The 21,754-nt window shown below is 40.1% G+C and overlaps 1 protein-coding gene across 1 annotated transcript; it reads right to left on the reverse strand.

Moving 5' to 3' along the window:
* Positions 1-22: 22 nt before the first annotated feature.
* LOC113884399 (cytochrome P450 2C42-like) lies at positions 23-19,467 on the reverse strand. Its single transcript, XM_027528986.1, has 5 exons — positions 19,459-19,467; positions 10,656-10,797; positions 6,697-6,884; positions 1,229-1,370; positions 23-506 (listed from the first exon to the last, which is right to left on the reverse strand). Exons 1-5 carry the CDS (start codon positions 19,465-19,467, stop codon positions 325-327), a joined length of 663 nt encoding a protein of 220 aa, XP_027384787.1. The 3' UTR covers positions 23-324.
* Positions 19,468-21,754: the final 2,287 nt, after the last annotated feature.

Raw genomic sequence — 21,754 nt, forward strand, 5'->3', positions numbered from 1 at the left:
AAAAGAGAAAGAGTCTGAGAAGTGACTCATCAAATTATGCCTTTTATTTCGAACATGCATAGGAGAAGGCTCTCCACTGGTATGCATTAACCATCTTGTTATATTTTGTACTGATTACATAATAATACTCAATATTAGACAAGTATTAGCATATGTGATGGCCAATACAAATGTTACAGAATATGGAGAATAGAAGATACATTTCTGCAGTGAAACAGCACAATGAGATGAGAGGTCAGAGAAGGAATTTTCAGGAAAACTGAAGGGAAAGAGGTGAGTGATGCCCTGATGAGAGGCAGTTGAAGCCAGATGATCTAACATTCCTCACACAGGATTGAAGCAAAGCTCGTAAGAAGGCAGCATAGAAACTAACCCACTGGCAACTGGGGTGGTGTCAATGTCCTTTGGGTCAACCACAGATTTCAAGGCAAATTTTTGTAAAATTGTGGTCAGGAATAAAAACAGTTCTATGCGTGCCAGGCCCTCTCCCACACAAATCCGTTTCCCTGCAAACAAGAAACACAGAGAGTACATATACTCCTTGTTTATGTACAGAACATTGTGTTTCTGGCTGTCAGAAAGAGACTATGCATTTGATGAATGTTTCAATGAATAGAAGGAAAGCAGAATGGCTGGATAGACAGATGGACAAAGGGTAGGCACACATGCTATCCACTTAAATCTTATCTTAACAGGTATCCTTCTCTCAACAAACATTTACTGAGCATCAGCACTATACCACATACTTCATTAAGTATTCTTATACTATAGCTGCAATTTGATATTTTCAAGTTCAATCTTTTTCTAGAAACACACATATATTCATTCTATTTTCTGTTCCTAATCTGATGGTCCAACATGTTTCTTTCCATTCTCCACAGCCTCTGTTCTCTGCTCTAAGTATATTTACTCTTCATCAACCTTGAAGTTCCAAAGATTTATTACAGAGTTTCTTTCGTCTAAGATGCACTTTTCTTACATTTTCAGAATGTAGCTAAACTTTATTTCTGAATTTGAAAGAACTGGGTCACCTCTCCAAGCTTCAGTAATCTAGCCCAACAATGATGATGTATTGAGGGGAGGGAAAGTATATAGGCACTGTGATTGCCGCCCCTCATCATAGACAAAAAAGCATTTTTACCATCCCTAGCACGGGGATGAAAGTTCCAGCTGATGCCCAAAAGGTATCCTGCTCTCGGAAGTGATGAAGAAAATAAACTTGTGCTACCTACTGATAAAGCCATGAAGTACTCACTGTTCTTAAAGTTGCTCCTCTCATCCAGGAAGTGGCCAGGGTCAACCACCTCTGAGTTGGGGAATTCCTTGTCATCATGTAGCACAGAAGTCAGCAATGTTAATACATCTGTGCCCTGGAAAGAACAGATAAAGATAAACTGAACTACACAGAAGTACTGGAGCCAGACAAATGCTGCAAACCATTTAGTCCAATTTTATGATTTATAGATGAAGAATCTAAGGCTAAAGAAGGGCTGTGGCATTTTGAGCAAGACAGCAGCAGACAGAGCAAGTAATAAACAAAAATAAATTAAAGATGAGTGGCAGTAATGTTGCAAGTAAATCTCAGAAGCATTTGAAACAGTGAGTACATGGGTCCCAGGGTGAATCCATTCTGCTTATCACCACATTTGGACACTGGTGTCCATCCGTCATAGCTGCTTTGTCACTTCAATTTCCACTCTTCTCATATGTGGACAATGGTTTGAAATGGAAATCACTATTGGAACTTGAAGTGTTTGGAGTTATCTGTCCATAGTACTTTTGTAAACAGATATCTGATCTAGTCAAAAATAACCTCTTCTATGATAATAATCGAAGAAGGCAATGGCACCCCACTCCAGTACTCTTGCCTGGAAAATCCCATGGACAGAGGAGCCTGGTAGGCTACAGTCCATGGGTTCGTGAAGAGTCAGACATGACTGAATGACTTCACTTTCACTTTTCACTTTCATGCATTGGAAAAGGAAATGGCAACCCACCCCAGCGTTCTTGTCTTGAGAATCCCAGGGACGGGGGAGCCTGGTGGGCTGCTGTCTATGGGGTCACACAGAGTCAGACACGACTGAAGTGACTTAGCAGCAGCAGCAGCAGCAGGATAATAATAAGTACTAGAGCAATTATTAGTGTTAATCATTTTCATGCAGATTGTCTTATTTGAAAATATAGGGTAGATTTCATTACAGATTAATCTCAGCATAGAAACAGAAACAAAGATAAAATTAGAAAAATCATTTTATAACAATTCAGCATAGGATCATTAATTCAAGCAATTGTCATCCATAAATGCTAAAACTGTAGAGTGAATGGTTAAGAAGTTCGATATTTACAAAGCTCTGAAGTACTACACCATAGATTTTTATTAATTAAATGTAAAAAAAAAAAAAAAAGAAACTCTCCCATAGAGAAATCTGGCAGATACTACTTTATTATATGAAGAACACCCCATACCAATAATGGGATGACATTATGTGTCCCCACCTCCCAGATGAATTTCAGTGGAACACAAATGCACCTACATAGCTGTCTAACCAAATAGTAACTGAAATCTAATCTCTAGAAAACAATTGCCTGCAGAATATTTTATAAGACTACTAAATTGAATTCCTCACAAAGTTAAATGTTAAAAGAAATACAAAGTAAAGGGAACTGATAACAGGAAACTAAAGAGAAAAGGTAACAAAATTATATGCTTATCCCTAGGCTACTTATTAAATTGCAAAGAAAAAAGAAAGCTATAAAGTATATTCTAGGCAAATTGGGAATTTTTAAGTATAAGCTGTACATAATATGAGTGTACTCTTGGTAACCCTTGAGTGTAAATATTATTATTCTCTTTATAAAAATCATTGTTAATGAGACATACTCACTAAAGTAGTGAGGTGTTGATGGACAGGTGGGTAGATAGATAAACTGATATTAATGGAAGAAATTTTTACATACTGAGGAATGGGGAAGTCATTCTTGCTTATACTTCATTTAACTTGAATTTTACATTAAGTAAAGCAGCCTCTTTGTGGCCTATCAGACATACATTACCCATCTGTTTAATCATTTTTTAAAAGGGTTGACTGACTAGAAATAAAAAATGTTAAAAATACAGATTAAATGTTCTTAGGACAGCAAAGCTGAAAAGACTCCCTTCCCAGGTCTCAAGGCCATACTGACTTTGTAAACATGCTGATCTTTGGAGAAAAAAAAAAAAAAAAAAAGAAACCTTGAAGGAATGTTTCCCTGATTTGCTTGATGTACTTTGTTCTGACAAAGTATAAAACTTTGCTGAAAACCATGCTTCTCCACAGCAGCTCTTCAGAGTGATCTGAGAGGCTGTCTCACAGGCTTAGTCCTAAATCTGGCTCAAATAAAACTCTTTTATTCCTAATATGGCTCAAGGTTTCATTGAGTCAGACAAGGTTGTGATCCATGTGGTCAGTATGGTTAGTTTTCTGTGATTGTGGTTTCATTCTGTCTGATGGATGAGGATAAGAGGCTTGTGGAAGTTTCCTAATGGAAAGGATGGCTTTGTAAAACTGGGTCTTGCTCTGGTGGGCAAGTAAATCTCAGTAAATACTCAGTAAATCTTTAATCCTATTTTCTGCTCATGGGTAGGGCTGTGTTCCCTCCCTATAGTTTGGCCTTCAAAAAGACTTATTTATGCCAACATATTGCAGCTCCCAGGACTGTGGTAGTCAGTGGCCCTGACCCCACGGCAGGCCCCTGTCAACCCAAGCCTCCACCAGAGACTCCAGGACAATCACAGGCAAGTCTGGCTCAGTCTCTTGTGGGGTCATTGCTCCTTTCTCCCAGGTCCTGGTGCAAAGAAGGTTTTGTTGTTTCCCTGGGGGTTCTCAGTCCTTCTGCCAGATGCCCAGGTTAGGAAATCTGTTGTGGGCCCTGGAACCTTTGCAACAGTGTAAGAACTTCTTTGCTATAATTGTTCTGCAGTTTGTGTGTCGTCTGCTCAGTGGCTCTATGGTCGGCCAGTGGCGACCTCTTCCAAGAGGACTAACGCCACATGCCGTGCCTCCCAGGTCTGCTGCCGCCAGAGCCCTTGTCCCCACAGCAGGTTACTGCTGATCCACGCCTCTGGAGGAGACACTCAAGCACTCAAAGGCAGGTGTGGCTCAGTCTCCTGTGGGGGGTCACTGCTCCTTGCCTTCAATCCTGCGTGCACAGGGTTTTGTTTGTGCCCTCTGAGCTTCTCTGATGTGTCTAAGATTTAATTTTAAATGCAGTTGATCCCCTCCTATCATCTTGTTGAGGCTTCTCCTTTACCCGTGGATGTGGGGTATCTTTTTTTGGTGGAATCCAACATTCTCATGTTGATGGTTGTTGTCCACAGGACTGGAAAAAGTCAGTTTTCATTCCAGTCCCAAAGAAGGGCAATGCCAAAGAATGCTCAAACTATGGCACAATTGCACTCATTTCACACGCTAGGAAAGTAATGCTCAAAATTCTCAAAGCCAGGCTTCAACAGTACATGAACCAAGAACTTCCAGATACTCAAGTTGGATTTAGAAAAGGCAGAGGAACCAGAGATCAAATTGCCAACATCCATTGGATCATAGAAAAAGCAAGAGAATTCCAGAAAAACATCTACTTCTGCTTCATTGACTACCCTAAAAGCCTTTGACTGTGTGGATCACAACAAACCATGGAAATTTCTTAAAGAAATGGGAATATCAGGCCACCTTACTAGAATCCTGAGAACTCTGTATACAGGTCAAGAAGCAACATTTAAAACTGGACATGGAACAATGGACTGGTTCTAAATTGGGAAAGGAGTATGTCAAGGCTGTATATTTATATTGTCACCCTACTTATTTGCAGAGTACATCATGTGAAATGGTGGACTGGATGGAAGCACAAGCTGGAATCAAGATTGCTGGTAGAAATATCAATAACCTCAGATATGCATATGACACCACCCTTATGGCAGAAAGCAAAGAGGAACTAAAGAGCCTCTTGATGAAAGTGAAAGAGGAGAGTGAAGAAGCTGGTTTAAAACTCAACATTCAAAACATGGAGATCACGAATGGCATCTTGTCCTGTTACTTCATGGCAAACAGATGGGGAAACAATGGAAACAGTGAGAAACTTTATTTTCTTGGGCTCCAAAATCACTGCAGATATTGACTGCAGCCACAAAATTAAAAGACCCTTGCTTCTTGGAAGAAAAGCTATGTCCAACCTAGACAGCATATTAAAAAGCAGAGACATTACTTTGCCAACAAAAATCCATCTAGTTAAAGCTATGGTTTTTCCAATAGTCATATATGGATGTGAGAGCAGGACCTAAAAGAAGGCTGAACACCAAAGAATTGATGCTTTTGAACTGTGGTGTTGGAGAAGACTCTTGAGGGTCCCTTGGGATGCAAGGGGATCAAACCAGTCAATCCTAAAGGAAATCAATTCTGAACATTCATTAGAAGGAGTAATGCTGAAGCTGAAGCCCCAATACTTTGGCCACCTGTTGCAAAGAGCCAACTCACTGGAAAAGACCTTGTGCTGGGAAAGATTGAGGGCAGGAGGAGAAGGGGACAACAGAGGATGAGATGGTTGGATGGCATCACCAACTCAACGAACATGAGTTTGAGCAAACTCTGAGAGATGATGAGGGACAGGGAGGCCCAGTGTGCTACAGTCCCTGGGGTGGCAAAGAGTCAGACACGACTTAGTGACTGAACTGAACTGAACTGAAACTGACTTTAAAAATCTAACAAAATGTATATAAAACATCATGCTTAATATTTTATGTTAATCTTCACCCTGCAAGAGACCAGAAATGATGAAGGATGAAACAAAGATATTTACCCAAATAGTATGACAATGTATATAGAAACTGCAATTAATTATTAGTAATTTTTTTAATTTAGCAATGCTGCTTTATATAAGGTTATCCAAATGATAAAATTAATTATACTTCTGTATTCCAGATAATAAAATGACAGTCATTATTTAAAACTTATAACAGTATTAAGCATCTTGCAAAAATGTTTTGCGAGCCAATTTACTGAAAAAGACATTATTGAGAAAATTAAAGAAAGCTCCCCAAACCAAGGACTATATACCATGCCCATTAATTGAAAGACTCGATGTGTCATGATGTTAAGTCTTTTCAAATTGATCTAATGTCACCCAGATAAAAATCCCAGCAGAGTGTTTTGGTAAATTGACTGACACTCATACAAACAAATATCAAATAAAAACTGATAACATTTGGAAAAATAAATATCTAAGATCAGACAAACAATACAAAAGAGGCAGAACAAACTTGGAACACTTGCACTGTCAGCTACCAAAGCCTGTTATAAAGCTTTACAGACTAAACTAGAAACAGCACACCTTCCATCAAGCCACCACACACAGGATTGTTGTGTGCATCGAGAACCGCACTCATACTGTGTAAATGGGAACTTCAAGACTACTGAGGTCAGTATAAGAGGACCCAATCTTATCAGGTGGCACTAATGTAAAGAACTCGGCTGCAAATGCAGGAGACATAGGAGATGCGGGTTCGATCCCTGGGTCAGGAAGATCCCCTGGAGAAGGGAATGGCAACCCATTCCAGCATTCTTGCCTGGAGAATCGCATGGAGAGAGGAGCCTGGCAAGCTACAGTCCAGTGGAGTCACACAGAGTCAGACATGACTGAAGCAACCTAGCACTCAAGCAATCCTACCTTGGGGATGAGGTAATTTCTGAATTTAATGTCACAGGTCACCACACGGGGCAGACTGGTGGGGACCAGATCAATGTATCTCTGGATTGCATGGACCACAACATCCATGTGGGGCATGTGGCTCCTGTCCTCCATGCAGGGGCTCCGGTGTCTGCCAAGCTCATGGTCAATCTCTTCCTGGGCCTTAGCTGGTAACAGATAAGTAAGAAGGATGGAGAAATAAAAGTGCACACCACATTTGCATACAAATTGAAGGACACGTGAGGCATTATGAAGGTGCTCCAACAACATCATAAACATCAGTTATAGTTCAGAAATTCACCTAAACATAAAGAGATAACTGATATAATATAGATACATTTAACTCTCCTGTGAACTAGGCTTAGTTCAGTTCAGTTCAGTTCAGTCGCTCAGTCGTGTCCGACTCTTTGCGACTCCATGAATCGCAGCATGCCAGGCCTCCCTGTCGATCACCAACTCCCGGAGTTCACTCAGACTCACGTCCATCGAGTCAGTGATACCATCCAGCCATCTCATCCTCTGTCATCCCCTTCTCCTCCTGCCCCCAATCCCTCCCAGCATCAGAGTCTTTTCCAATGAGTCAACTCTTCGCATGAGGTGGCCAAAGTACTGGAGTTTCAGCTTTTGCAGCATTCCTTCCAAAGAAATCCCAGGGCTGATCTCCTTCACAATGGACTGGTTGGATCTCCTTGCAGTCCAAGGGACTCTCAAGAGTCTTCTCCAACACCACAGTTCAAAAGAATCAATTCTTCGGCGCTCAGCCTTCTTCACAGTCCAACTCTCACATCCATACATGACCATAGGAAAAACCATAGCCTTGACTAGACAAACCTTTGTTGGCAAAGTAATGTCTCTGCTTTTGAATATGCTATCTAGGTTGGTCTTAACTTTCCTTCCAAGGAGTAAGTGTCTTTTAATTTCATGGCTTCAGTCACCATCTGCAGTGATTTTGGAGCCCAAAAAAGTAAGTCTGACAGTGTTTCCACTGTTTCCCCAACTATTTCCCATGAAGTGATGGGACCGGATGCCATGATCTTCGTTTTCTGAATGTTGAGCTTCAAGCCAACTTTTTCACTCTCCACCTTCACTTTCCTCAAGAGGCTTTTTAGTTCCTCTTCACTTTCTGCCATAAGGGTGGTGTCATCTGCATATCTGAGGTTATTGATATTTCTCCCAGCATCTTGATTCCAGCTTGTGCTTCTTCCAGCCCAGTGTTTCTCATGATGTAATGTGCATATAAGTTAAATAAGCAGGGTGACAATATACAGCCTTGACGTACTCCTTTTCCTATTTGGAACTAGGCTTAAGATATATCTATATATACTTCTTTATTAGTATACATAATAAGACAAACAGAAACTCCCTGCATTTGGGGAACTACAATAGAGAAAGGAACTGAAAGTCTCTGAATTCAAGAAGTGGATTCTTCCCTAACCTTGCCTCTCAGCTGTGCATCTCACTCTTTTCCTCTTTTTCTGCCCAGTGTCCCTGAGTGTAGAGCCTGTTGGTTTCAGTTTCTCTGAAGAATAAGCCTCTCTCATCCCACTGGAGAAAACGTTACATGATAAAAGGATTTGTCAAGGGGACGAGGCAGAGACTGCTACTTTTTTCAATCTCTTTTTCCTTCTACCCTCTTTGACATTTGGTACTTCTAAATACTCAACTTTATGGGGTTATAGGGATACATATTAACTTTGATTAGGTACCTTTTCCTTTCTACATTTAGGATGCAACTTCATCTTCCCTAAAGAGTTCATTATTACTCCTCAGTATGTTCTCTGTGCTTCAGAAATGTGCTGAAGATTTGGTATTTCCTGACCTCCTCTTGTTCAACTTTAAAACTCTTAGTCTTGTTTGTAATAAGTTTTTAATGGGATGGTGAAACAGGACAAGATAATGTCTTTTCTAACCCACCATGCACAATCATAAACTCTTACAAGGTAAATTTTTTAAAAAAGTACTTTGTAAAATATAAAATTGTTGACCCTCAAAATTCTTATTTTGTCAAGCATCATTTTTATAGAAACAGACTTCTGGACTAAAAACAAACAAACAAACAAAAAAAAAAACAACCTTTATAGGCATCTTATGCCTAAAAGGTACAATTTCTTGTGACTCTAAATGCTTAGAGCACTTCCCAGAATGTGGGCCTCCCTGGTGTCTCAGATGGTAATGAATTTGCCTGCAATGCAGGAGACCCAGGTTCAATTCCTGGGTCAGGAAGATCCCTTGGAGAATGGAATGGCAACCCACTCCAGAATTCTGGCCTGGAGAATTCCATGGATAGAAGAGCCTAGAAGGCTAGAGTACATAGGGTCACAAAGTATCATACCGGGGTCCAGCCCCGGTTGGATCCAGGGATTCCCTCAGGATGACGGCTTCAGCAATTTAAAGGGATAGCGTCAGTGGAGAGAATCAGAGGCCTAATTATAATTGGTTTACGTGGGAAATCAATATACCCCCACGCTCCAATTACTTTGGCCTGAAGAAAGAGTAGAGACAAAAGAAAAGAAAAGGAGACGAGAAAGAATGACACGGGGAGACCAAGCTTTGGTGAGCAAGGCCCGTAGCTTTATTTTTAGCAGGACTTTTATACCTCAAGTTGTACATAGAAGATAATGGGGGATGCAAAGTCATGTAAGGTCAGCAGACCTTAATCATTATCGCAAATACAAAGGCTTTGGGTGATTTACATCATCTTCTGGTCAGGAAACCTGCTAACATTTTTCTTCTGATAAGAATTAGTCAACCAGAAAAACTTATTTTCTCCAGAGGTGATTTTTCTTAGAGTTTAGTACCACTCCCCGAAAGCACTAAACAGAGTTGCATTCCTATAGGGCAAGAGTGTTGTGGGGGTAATTAAGGAAAGAATTTATTAGCTTAGGGGTCCAAGGTTATTATTAACATTAAAGCTTCTACTTATATTTCTTATATATCAACTATATTAATCAATACACTCCCAGGAACACAGTGGATAAGAAATATGGAAACTTGGCAGCGGGCATTAACTCAACAAAGAAACCTTCTATCAGTTCTATTTTAACAATTTTCTAACTCCCCGAGAGGCTCTGCATTGTTAGAATAACTAAGTCTCCTTGTGCTTCATATGGCTGGGAGGCCGTAAATAATCACATGCACAGCTGTAGGAGTCCGGAAACCTGTTAGGCAGGTTAGAAAGCTTTCTGAGGGAAACACAATTGGAACATACCTTATTATACCCTGGAGACTTATTAACTAGAGCTCTAAGTTGCTGTTCTTACAGATAAGAGTGGTTGGGGATAGCCCCTTGTGACTGTCAGAGGAGTTGGTGAAAGTCATGAAGCAGTAAAACAGACAGGCTCAGGTTTTTGGGGTAGACCCTCAGGCAGGCCCAGAGGGGCACCCCTAGAGTTCTGGCTCGCCTTGCCCACCAGATCTCTCCCACATGTCCTTGTCATGGGGGTGGGGACTCCCGTGCCGGCTCCCGGCAGTATCAGATACAACTAAGTGACTTTCACTCACTCATCACTCCCAGAATGTGGATGCTATCTCAAGCTACCCCATTAAGTTTTAGAATTTCCACTCAGACTTCAATAAGGAGAAGTTCCATTTTCCCTACTCTGGCTTTAGAACACAGCATTTTCAGAATGAGCAGACGTGTAAGTGGCCCTTCCATAATAAAACCAATATGCAGTCCCAGGGCATGAAATGAAATGACCTCTCATGAAATCCAGATGCTGCTGTATTGATTTTGCTGCTGTCCATCGTGTCTTCAACCTCTCAGGTTATGCAAAGATGTTCTCTTATTATTTAATGAAGGATCCCTTCATTAAATCTGAAAACATTAAGCTGCTCAAACAGAGATTTAAGTAATTCTCTAAGAGTAACAAGACGGAAAGCACTCCCAGTTTCTTTCCAGTAACTCTTCTGAAATCACCCTGACCACCATGTTATCATACCTATGACCTCTGGGTGCTTCAGCAGGAGGAGAAGCCCATATCCCAGGGTAGTGCTTGTTGTCTCTGTCCCAGCTCCAAACAAATCAAATATAGTAGCTGTCAAGCTTCCAAATGTAAAGTCCAATTGTTCATTGTGCTTTTCCTAGGAATGATTTGATACAATTATTTGACAGGTTAACTTTTCAGAATTACAGGTAATCCAAAATAACTCACATTATTTTAAAGTTAAGCCTATTTTATATATGTGTGTGTGTGTGTGCGCGCACTAAGTCGCTTCAGTCGTGTCTGACTCTTTGTGACCCTAGGGACTGTAGCCCGCCATGTAGCCTGTCCATGGGATTTTCCAGGCGAGAATACTGGAGTGGATTGCTGTGACCTGCTTCAGGGGATCTTCCCAACCCAGGGATCGAACCTACGTTTCTTATATCTCCTGTATTGGCAGACGGGTTCTTTACCACTAGTGCCACCCGGGAAGCCACACACACACACACACACACACACTGCAAGGTGCAATTTTAGAAAAAAAACTATTGTAGAATATAGCAAGAGATTATAGATCAGCTGACTCAAACATCAGTTTCTCATAACTTATTCCTCACTTGCCTAAAAGTCCCATTCATCAGCCTCTTTTGCATTTAGGTGAGCCAAGCAGGGGGCTTCCCTGGTGGCTCAGTGGTAAGGAATCCACTTGCCAATGTAGGAGACATGAGTTCGACCCCTGGGTTGGGACGATCCCCTGGAGTAGGAAATGGCAACCCACTCCAGGATTCTTGCCTGGGAAATTTCATGGACAGAGGAGCCTGGCGGACTACAGCCCATGAGGTCACAAAAGAGTCAGACACAACTTAGCGACTAAACAACAACAAGCAACACAGTTTTCGCCAGTGAGATACAAGCAGAAGGCTGTTGGAATTGTTTCCTCTATGCCCTCCTTCCTACCCAAAACAAATATTTGAAGGAGTTATTAGAATACACCAACATCATTTTGGGACAAGAAGTTTTAATAATGAGTGAGCCTGGCAGGCTACATTCCAAAGGGTCGCAAGGAGTCAAACACGACTGAGGCAACTTAGCTTACATGCCCATGAGCTCTATATACTCAGCATAAGTAAATAAAAATGGGAGGTATCTGAATCCCTGATATTTCAGGACTACTGTACTATTCCTCCACTGACAGAAGATTCTTTGTACATGAGATAAATATAGCCACTATTCGTTAAAGCGTTCATTAACAGGTTTTCTCTTATTTATAGATGAACAAAATCTTAATTAGTAGAAATAGATAAATTAGGGCCATAACATGAAAGATGTTATAAGCCTGAATCAAGATTTCATTATTCTCTTCTTTGTTAAAAATGTACATGAACTCAATACTGTCTGTATATTCACGATGAAGCTGAAATTGTACAAAAGCTAATACTGCAGCACAACCTAAAATGAACTATATGTAAATTATAATAAAGAGGATGGATTCACAAAGACAGTACAGGACCATCATGGTTGTATTCCACATGCAATGCAATTAGCAGCTTGACCTAAGAAACAAATGTAGGAATAAAAAGAATATACAGCTTGAAGCTACACTACAATCATAAAAACAGAAAGTTGAGGCTTTCTCTGCCCAAGGGGAAAAAAGGATGGGAAGGAGTAATGCAATGTCAAAGCTGACAAACTAAGTGAATGTCTCTCACAAATAAGGAGACAGACAGCAATAGAAAAGGACAAGTAATGCTGTTTTAGGATTGATGCGATGATGTGACACAGAATACATAACAAGCAGGCAGTTTTAAATACTGAGTAGAAGGGATCGTTAACATGCAAAAAAAAAAAGCATATTTTGTAAACATGTCCCTAGACTAGCATTAATTTTATGATGCATTTATAATCTCCAGGGCCCCAGTGCCATGTCTATTATTATGTAAGAAACACAATTAAGACAGACTAAACTCACTGAATGTGTGCTCTTGTTAATTTTCCTCAGTAACAGTGTCATCACACAAGCTTTTGGCTTCTCAGTTCAAAATTACTCAAGTCAGTAAGAAAAGCAGTGCTCTCATAAAACAATATTAGTGTTTCCATTTCTTGAATTTGATTTTCAGATACAGTGGTTATGTGTACACAGCCTATCATTATTACACAAAACAATTCAAGAAAACCTAAATAAACAAATAACTTACCTTGTCATAGATCTGGACACTCAGTATTGTAGGGATGGCATTGCTAGAGTAATGTCACACAAAAGGCAGAGAGGAAGTTCTAGGAATCAGTCCATCCACTGAAACAGCTACTGGCCACGCACAAAGGGTCTGAGCAATTATTTTTGTACCCTGGAAATTAAACACTTGCAGCATCCAGGGGTATGCTTAGATAAATGTGTCTGGTACATAAATCGAATCAATGTTTTCTTAGGTCAGTCTCCCAGGCAATACAAATAAAAACAAAAATAAACAAACAGGACCTCGTCAAACTAGTAAGCTTTTGCACAACAAAGGAAACCATAAACAAAACGAAAAGACAACCTACAGAATGGGAGAAAAGTATTTGCAAATGATGTGATCAACCAGTGCTTAATTTTCAAAATATACAGCTCATACAACTCAACAACACAAATGTAAACAACCCAATTGAAAAACAGGCAGAAGACCTAACCAGACATTTCTCCAAAGAATACATACAGATGGTCAAACCAATGATCTAAATTCTGTATCCTTCAAAATTTCCTTAAAAAGTGAAGGAGAAATGAAGACTTTCTGAGCAAACGAGCAAACAAAATTGAGGGAATCTGTTGCCAGTTGAACTGGCTTGCAAAGAATGTTTTAAAAATCTTTAGAGAGAAGGAAAATCATATAGGTCAGAAACACGTCTACATAAAGAAAGGGTTATAAAGAAAGAATGAGTGACAGTAAAATAAAAAGTTTTGCTTATTTACTTTATTGCTCTAACAGATAAAAATTTGCAGAAAATAGTAACAGTATATTTGATTATGTAATGGTTATGGACATATATATAAATATATATAGACTTATATATGGACTTCCCTGGTGGCTCAGACGGTAAAGTGTCTGTCAACAATGCGGGAGACCTGGGTTTGATCCCTGGGTCGGGAAGATTCCCTGGAGAAGGAAATGGCACCCCACTCCAGTACTCTTGCTGAGAAAATCCGATGGACAGAGGAGCCTGGTGCAGGCTACTGTCCATGGGGTCACAAAGAGTCGGACATGACTGAGTGACTTCACTTACCCTTACCTTATGCTTATAGATAAGTGGAATGAACCACAGCAATGATATAAAGGATGGAAAGGAAGAAGTAAAATTATTTTTTATTATAAGAGACATTAACTTATAATGGAGACATTAACTTATAAGACATTATAAGAGACATTAACTTATAAGGCATTAACTTATAAAGTGGAATGGTGTTATTTGCAAGTGCATCAAAGCATTTAAATATGTGAGGCAAAACTGACAGAACTTCAAGAAATAGAAACAAAATGAATAAACTACTTCAGTTCAGATCAGTTCAGTTCAGTCACTCAGTTGTGTCTGATTCTTTGTGACCCCATGAACTGCAGCATGCCAGGCCTCCCTGCCCATCACCAACTGCCAGAGTTTACCCAAACTCATGTCCATTGAGTCTGTGATGCCATCTAACCATCTCATCCTCTGCCGTCCCCTTCTCCTCCTGCCCTCAATCTTTCCCAACATTAGGGTCTTTTCAAAAGAGTCAGCTCTTTGCATCAGGTGGCCAAAGTATTGGAGTTTGAGCTTCAACATCAGTCCTTCCAATGAACACCCAGGATTGATTTCCTTTAGGATGGACTGGTTGGATCTCCTAATACTTAAAATAAATTTAATCAAGGAAGCAAAAGATCTGTACACTGGAAACTATAAAAAAGAAAATGAAGAGGATCAATTAATGAAAGATATCCCATGTATATGAAAAGAAGAATTAATATTGTTAAAATGTCTATATTACCAAAAGCAATCTACAGATTCAATGAAATACGTATCAAAATAGAATTTTTCACAGAAATAGAAAAAAATTAAAATTCATATGCAAGGATTCCTCTGGTGGTCCAGTAGTTAAGAATCTGCCTACCAATGCAGCGGACATGAGTTCAGTCTCCAGTCCAGGAACATCCCACGTGCCATGAGGCAACTAAGCCCATGCACCACAACCACTGAGCCCAGGCACCCTAGAGCCTATGCGCTGCAACAAAAGAAGCCACCACAGTGAGAAGTCCATGCACCACAACTAGAGAATAGCTCCTACTTGCCAAAGCTAGAGAAAGCCTGCAGAGGAATGAAGACCCAGCGCAGTCAAAAGTCAATAATTTAAACAAATATTTTAATTCATATGGAACAACCAAGGACCCTGCATAGCCACTGCCATACTAAAAAAGAACAAGGGTGGAGGAATTGCACTTTCTGATTTCAAACTATATTACAAAGCTATAATAATCAAAACAGTATAAAAACAGCTACACAGACCAATGTAAAAGAATAAAGAACCCAGAAATTAATGGACAAATTTATGATCAACTTATCTCAAGATACATAATGTGGAGAGCACAATTTCTCAAAAATAGAGTGTTGGGAAAATTAGATCACCACCTGCAAAAAAAAAAGAATTTGAATCATTATTTTACAACATACAAAACATCACCTCAAAATGGACTGAAGACATAAACAAGACCTAAGCCATGAAACACCTAGAAGAAAGCAAAAAGGGAAAGCTTCTTTATATTGGTCTGGGCAATGATTTGTTCAATATGATACCAACAGCATAGGAAAAACAAGCAAAATTACAATATTTTTTCCTACCAGTAATCCTAGCCACAAGTACCCAGGAAGTGCAGAGTTCATCTTATGGCCCAGTCTGGCAGAGAAGCAAGTTCAAAATCCCACTCAGGCCCAGTCTGGAAGAGAAGCAAGTTCAAAATCCCATTCAACTCCTAAGCATAGCCTCCAGCATACGTGTATCAAAACAGCATATTGTACACATTAAATGGGCTTCTCCAGTGGCTCAGTGGTAAAGAATCTGCCTGCAATGCAGGAGACACAGGTTCGATCCCTGGGTCTGGAAGATCCCCTTGAGGAGGGCATGGCAACCCACTCCAGTATTCTTGCCTGGAGAATCCCATGGAGAGAGAAGCCTGGTGGGCTACAGTCCATAGGGTCCCAAAGAGCTGTACACAACTAAAGCAATTGAGCATGCATGCACACACACATTAAATACATAAAAAATTTCCAAGTTTTACTGAGGTATAACTGACAGGTAAAAATTTTTTAATTGAAATAGAAGAACTATCCAGACCAACTGGGCTTCTCTGATATACTCAGCTGGTAAAGAATCTGCCTGCAATGAGGGAGACCTAAGTTCAAACCTTAGGTTGGGAAGATCCCCGGAAAAGGAAACAGCTACCCACTCCAGTATTCTGGCCAGTATTCACATTAATTAGGCTAGCTTTAATAATTACAAAAAATTATAAAATACATATTGGCCACTATGTGGGTCAACAGGACCCCTGTACATTGCTCGTGGGAACATGACTACTGTAGTCACTGTGGAAAAGGCTGCCATACTGGGGGCCAGACCCAGCAGGATCCAGGGGTTTCGAAGGGGAGATGGCTTCAGCAATCAGGATACGATAGAGTTAAAGACATAAAGAGTGATCAAATAAGGATAGCTCAGTGAGAAAATTCAGTGGAGAAAAGAGGCTGAATAACTTGGTTTACATGGAAAGCTAATAAAATTCCAAAATAAGGAATTTGCATCACCTACGTAGGCCACAGGCATCCTCCCATTCTTCTGAAGCAGAGGAGACACTAAGGCCTCCCTGGACAGATCTTAGAAGCCCAGGCATAATTAGTAGGCTTGACGAGCCTCCACGCTCCAGATGGGAATTCAGCCAGAAGGTGAGAGAAAGAATGACATGGGGAGACCAAGTTTTGGTGAACAAGGCCCGCACTTTATTTTCCAAAGTAGTTTTTATGCCTTAAGTTGTGCATAGAGAATAATGGAGGAAGGGGTAGAGTCAGCAGTAAGCCAGGCTTTCTTCCTGCAAACTTATCATATGCAAAAGTTTAGGTGAATTACATCATCTTCTGGTCAAGAGGCCTGTTAACATTTTATGATCCTTTCTTCAGAAAACTTATTTTTCTCTAAAGGTGATTATTCTAAAGTCAGGCCCCACCCTCCGAAAGCATTAGATAAAGTTGCATTCCTATAGGGCAAAGGTGTGGTGGGCTATAATAAAAAAAGAATTAACTCAAGGGTCCAAGGTTACAAACATTAAAGCTACTACTTACATTCCTATACATCAATTATATTAATCAATACACTCTCAGGGACACAGTAGGTAAGGGATATGGAAACTTAGGAGCAAACATTGGCCCAACAAGTGAAAAACCCTTCACCAATACAATTTCTAATCAATCTTTTAACTGCTCAAAGGAATCTGTATTTATACAGTTTAGAAGATCTCATGCCTCTCACAGTTGGGAGACTCTGAACAATCACATGTGGCTGTAAGAACCTGTTCAGGCAGGCTAGAGGACTTCCAAAGGAGCTTGTAGGTTGAAACACTCTTGTCACACCCAGGAACTTTATTAACTGGAGCTATAAGTTAACTCTTTTTCAGACAGAGGTGGTGGGGGACAGCCCCCCATAAAGTCAGAGGTGTAGGTGAGAGCATAAAGCAGTAAAGTAGTCAGACTCTGGTTTTGGGGGTAGATGCTCGAGAATTTCCAGGGGGACTCCTGAGGCTCGATCCCGCCTTTGCGTATGCCGAGCCTCCTTCCTCATGACCTTTGCCACGGGTGGAGTTCCTCATGCTGGCTCCTGGCATCGCCAGTTCCTCAAAATTAGACATAAAATTGCCACATAGCTCATCAATTCTACTCCTATAAATACACCCCACAAAAATGGAAAAATGTCCATCAAAAACTTGTACACAAATGTTTACAGTAACACTATTCATAAAACTCAAAGACAGAAACAAAACAGATGTCCATCAATAGATGAATGGATTAAAAAATTATAATATGTGCAAAAATTCAATACTACTCATCCATAAAAGAAAATAACAAAGTACTGATACATGCAACTTAGATGAACCTCCTAAATACTATACTAGGTGAAAGAGCTAGAAACAAAAGGGACAATGCTGTGAGACCTTTCATATGATATATACATAATAGGCAAATTCATAGAGATATAAAGCAGATAACAGGTTAACACAAGATGTGTTAGTGATCATTTACTGGTAGCATATGTTCCTGCAGAATGATGGAAAAGTTTTGAAATTAGAGACAGCAAGTAATCACACAATACTGTGAGTGCAATAAATACCACTAAATTGTACACTTTAAATGGATAACTGTATGGTATGTGAATTTCATCTTATTTTTTAAAATGACATTACGCCACAAACTGATCTACAGATTTCCTACAATCCCTACCAAAATCACTACTGTCTTCCTGGCAAAAATTGATGAGTTTATCCTATAATTAGTCTGAAAATTCAGGGCACTCAGAATAGCCAAAATATTCTTAAAAATTAACAACAAAGTTAGAGGACTCACACTTCTCAATTTCAAAGCTAACTATAATACAATGCTAGTAATTAAGAAGAACAGATAATATGTTATGGCATAATATTTTCATATAGACGATTGGAAAAGATTTGAGATTACACAAATAAACCCTTCCACTGATTTTTGACAAGGGTGCCATGATGGTTCGTGTGAGGAAAACAGTCTTTTCAACTAATGGTGCAGGGTTCAGAGTCTCGGATACCAGCCTCGAACTCCATATCTATGACAATTCATTTTACTTTACATTCAATTAAGGCTTCTCTCTTTCATTCACCTACTCTTTCCCATCATACACCTTTGCACCTCTATATACACTATTCATCCATCTGAAATTCCTTTCCTTCTCCTTCATGCAAACATATTACATTTATTTTCAACCACCTGACATGCAGATTAAGTCCAGTCCAGTCCAGCTAGATTAAGCCATTCTCTTCCATTCCCTCAAACAGTGTGTGCAGAGATCATGCCCATCTTCATATTATACTACGATATTTGTATTTTATACCTTGTTTGTAATTATTTATTTTTCACCTGAAGAGTCATTCTGACTCTTCTTGGGTATACTCAGTTCAGCTCAGTTCAGTCACTCAGTCGTGTCCTACTCTTTGAGACCCCATGAATCACAGCATGCCAGGCCTCCCTGTCCATCACCAACTCCCAGAGTTCACTCAAACTCACATCCATCAAGTTGGTGATGCCATCCAGCCATCTCATCCTCTGTCGTCCCCTTCTCCTCCTGCCCCCAATCCCTCCCAGCATCACGGTCTTTTCCAATGAGTCAACTCTGTCAACTCTTCACATGAGGCGGCCAAAGTATTGGAGTTGCAGCTTTAGCATCAGTCCTTCTGATGAACACCCAGGACTGATCCCCTTTAGGACTGGTTGGACCTCCTTGCAGTCCAAGGGACTCTCAAGAGTCTTCTCGAACACCACAGTTCAAAAGCATCAATTCTTCAGCGCTCAGCTTTCTTCACAGTCCAACTAGTACCCAAAAAGCAAGATCAATTTTTCCATTTATTTAAAAGTTAAATACTGTATCTTTCATAATGTTTAGTGCATACAATACACGCACACAATAGACACTTAAAATGCTTATTGGCATTACTTACTTGGTCACTGAAACTTTCCTAGTAAATTCAAAACTATTCAATGAATTGCAAAATGCGCAAGCAATCAAAGAACTGAGCTGTCATTAACATTTTACCTGCTCCATTTTGATCAGAAAACAATCAATAACGTCTCGAGGATTGTTAATGTCCAGGGATGCTTGGTGTTTCCTTATTTGCTCCAAAAAATAATTTTGTGAATAAGCAGCATTTTTAAGTACTCTGTTATGACTCCCAGGGAAACAATCTAGGAGAGCAGGGCAAGTATTGCAGATCTAGAAGACAAAGCAGTAGTTTCTTAAATAAAAAACACTTAGTGAAGACTTATTTAATATGCCAAGCCCTGGTTAACAACTGTGGTATAAATATTAATATAATATGGTCTCTGTATTGAGAGAAATTTTCACTTCACAAATACATAATTCTCTATGTTGACAGATGTATTTGAAGGAGAAAATTATGACCCTGGATCAAATATGATAATTTTTTCCTATATTCATATATCATGTTTATATGAGTATAGGCTTCCCTTGTGGCTCAGATGGTAAGGAGTCTGCTTGCAATGCAGGAGACCTGGATTCGATCTCTGAGTCGGGAAGATCCCCTGGAGGAGGGCATGGCAATCCACTCCAGTATTCTTGCTTGAAGAATCCCATGGACAGAGAAGCCTGGCGGGCTACAGTCCATGGGGTCACATAGAGTCGGGCATGACTGAGTGACTAACACATACACACATATGTTGACAGATGCATTTGAGGGAGAAAATTATGACCATGGATCAAATATGGTAATTTTTTCCTATATACATATATCATGTTTATTGCATAAATGCATTTTTATCTCAATTCTCTCATATTTTACCTCAATTCTTCCTTACCATCATGATATATAGGATGACATGAAATACTATGATTTACATTTGTAGATGATAAGAGAATTTAAACAACCTGGAAAGAACATAGAGCTGGTCTTTGATGTTTCTACTTCTGCCTCGTATACTCAAACATAAAATCAATATTTTAGGGCTGAAAGGATCCTAAAGAACCAGGAAACACAACAATATTTTATGGATAAAGTAACTGGGCACCAGAGGAATTAAGTGATTTCTGTGATGTCTCTTAGGCAGAGGGTAGAACATAGCTTAGCACAGGGTACGCCTGTAATGTTTGTTTATGTTTCTTATACACACAAAAACAATCATTTTGTCATTCCCAAAGCAATTACCTTGTAGGTTAAGATGCCAAATGAAGCATCAAGATCTCCCTCCTATCCTAGTTGTCCTGTGCTAGCACTCTCCCCTTTGAAGGAGATATTCTCCTCCTTACTAAATGCAGATATTTCTGTCAACTCATGTGCTTAAGTAGCAACTGTGTGTGTGTGTGCTAAGTTACTTCAGTTGTGTTTGACACTTTGTGACCCCATGAACTGTAGCCTGACAGTCTCCTCTGTCCATGGGATTCTCCAGGCGAGAATACTGGAGTGGGTTGCCATTCCCACCTTCCTGACCCAGGGATGGAACCTGCATCTCTCACATCTCCTGCACTGCAGATGGATTCTTTACCCATGAGCCACTGGGAAAGCCCTAAATAGCAACTAAGTGGTATGAAATTAAAGTATCTCCTTCCATATCAATAAACAAGAAACGTCATAGCCATTAGTGATTTCTGGCCTCCAAATGTAAATGAGGGCTCCCAAAACTGAGATCTGACAGATGCTGCCACCCCCCCAAGATGACTGCTGAGGAGCTGGGGGAAGGCAAGAAGAAATTCAAAGAGGCTGCCACTCCTCCAGGTGAAAAAGGAAACCGGATTTGGCCCCAGAGAGCTGACGTGCATATGAAAGGAATGAATTCAGTGATCCGAGAGGCTTGCATCTTCTCATACACAGAATGCTAAATTCCTTAACTTGATATCTGATCTTTGATGTTCAGACTGCTTGCTCCCTTTGTTGCAAACATATATATAGTCTGACTCCCCCTCCTGCCTCCTTGGAGCAATTTTCTCAGATGTGGTCACCCGCACTCAGAGTCCTAACCATGCCCACCAAATAAAATAACTCTCTACTTTCAAGATGTAACTATATTTTTTTAGTCAACAGTGGAGATTGAATGACAAGACTTGTGAGTAATGGGAGCCTTTCCAGAAGGACCTAGAAGTCCTTCAATTGCTGCAGGCATCCCTTTGGAGAAGTTACCAAAGTAGTTTCTGGAAGTTGGTGTGAAAAACCACTGAACAGTGTCAACAGGACTGAACTGCAGTTCTGTTTTCTGGGCAAGCATTTTCTTGTCTATCATCAAAGGGCTCAACCATCAGCCCCAGATGAGCACTCCATGATGCTAAGCTCTAGGCAGGACTGCACTCTTCACAATTTCACCTCACAGTTTGGTGTATAGAG

This window comes from Bos indicus x Bos taurus, chromosome 26 (assembly GCF_003369695.1).
Source record: "Bos indicus x Bos taurus breed Angus x Brahman F1 hybrid chromosome 26, Bos_hybrid_MaternalHap_v2.0, whole genome shotgun sequence".
Classification (NCBI taxonomy): domain Eukaryota; kingdom Metazoa; phylum Chordata; class Mammalia; order Artiodactyla; family Bovidae; genus Bos; species Bos indicus x Bos taurus.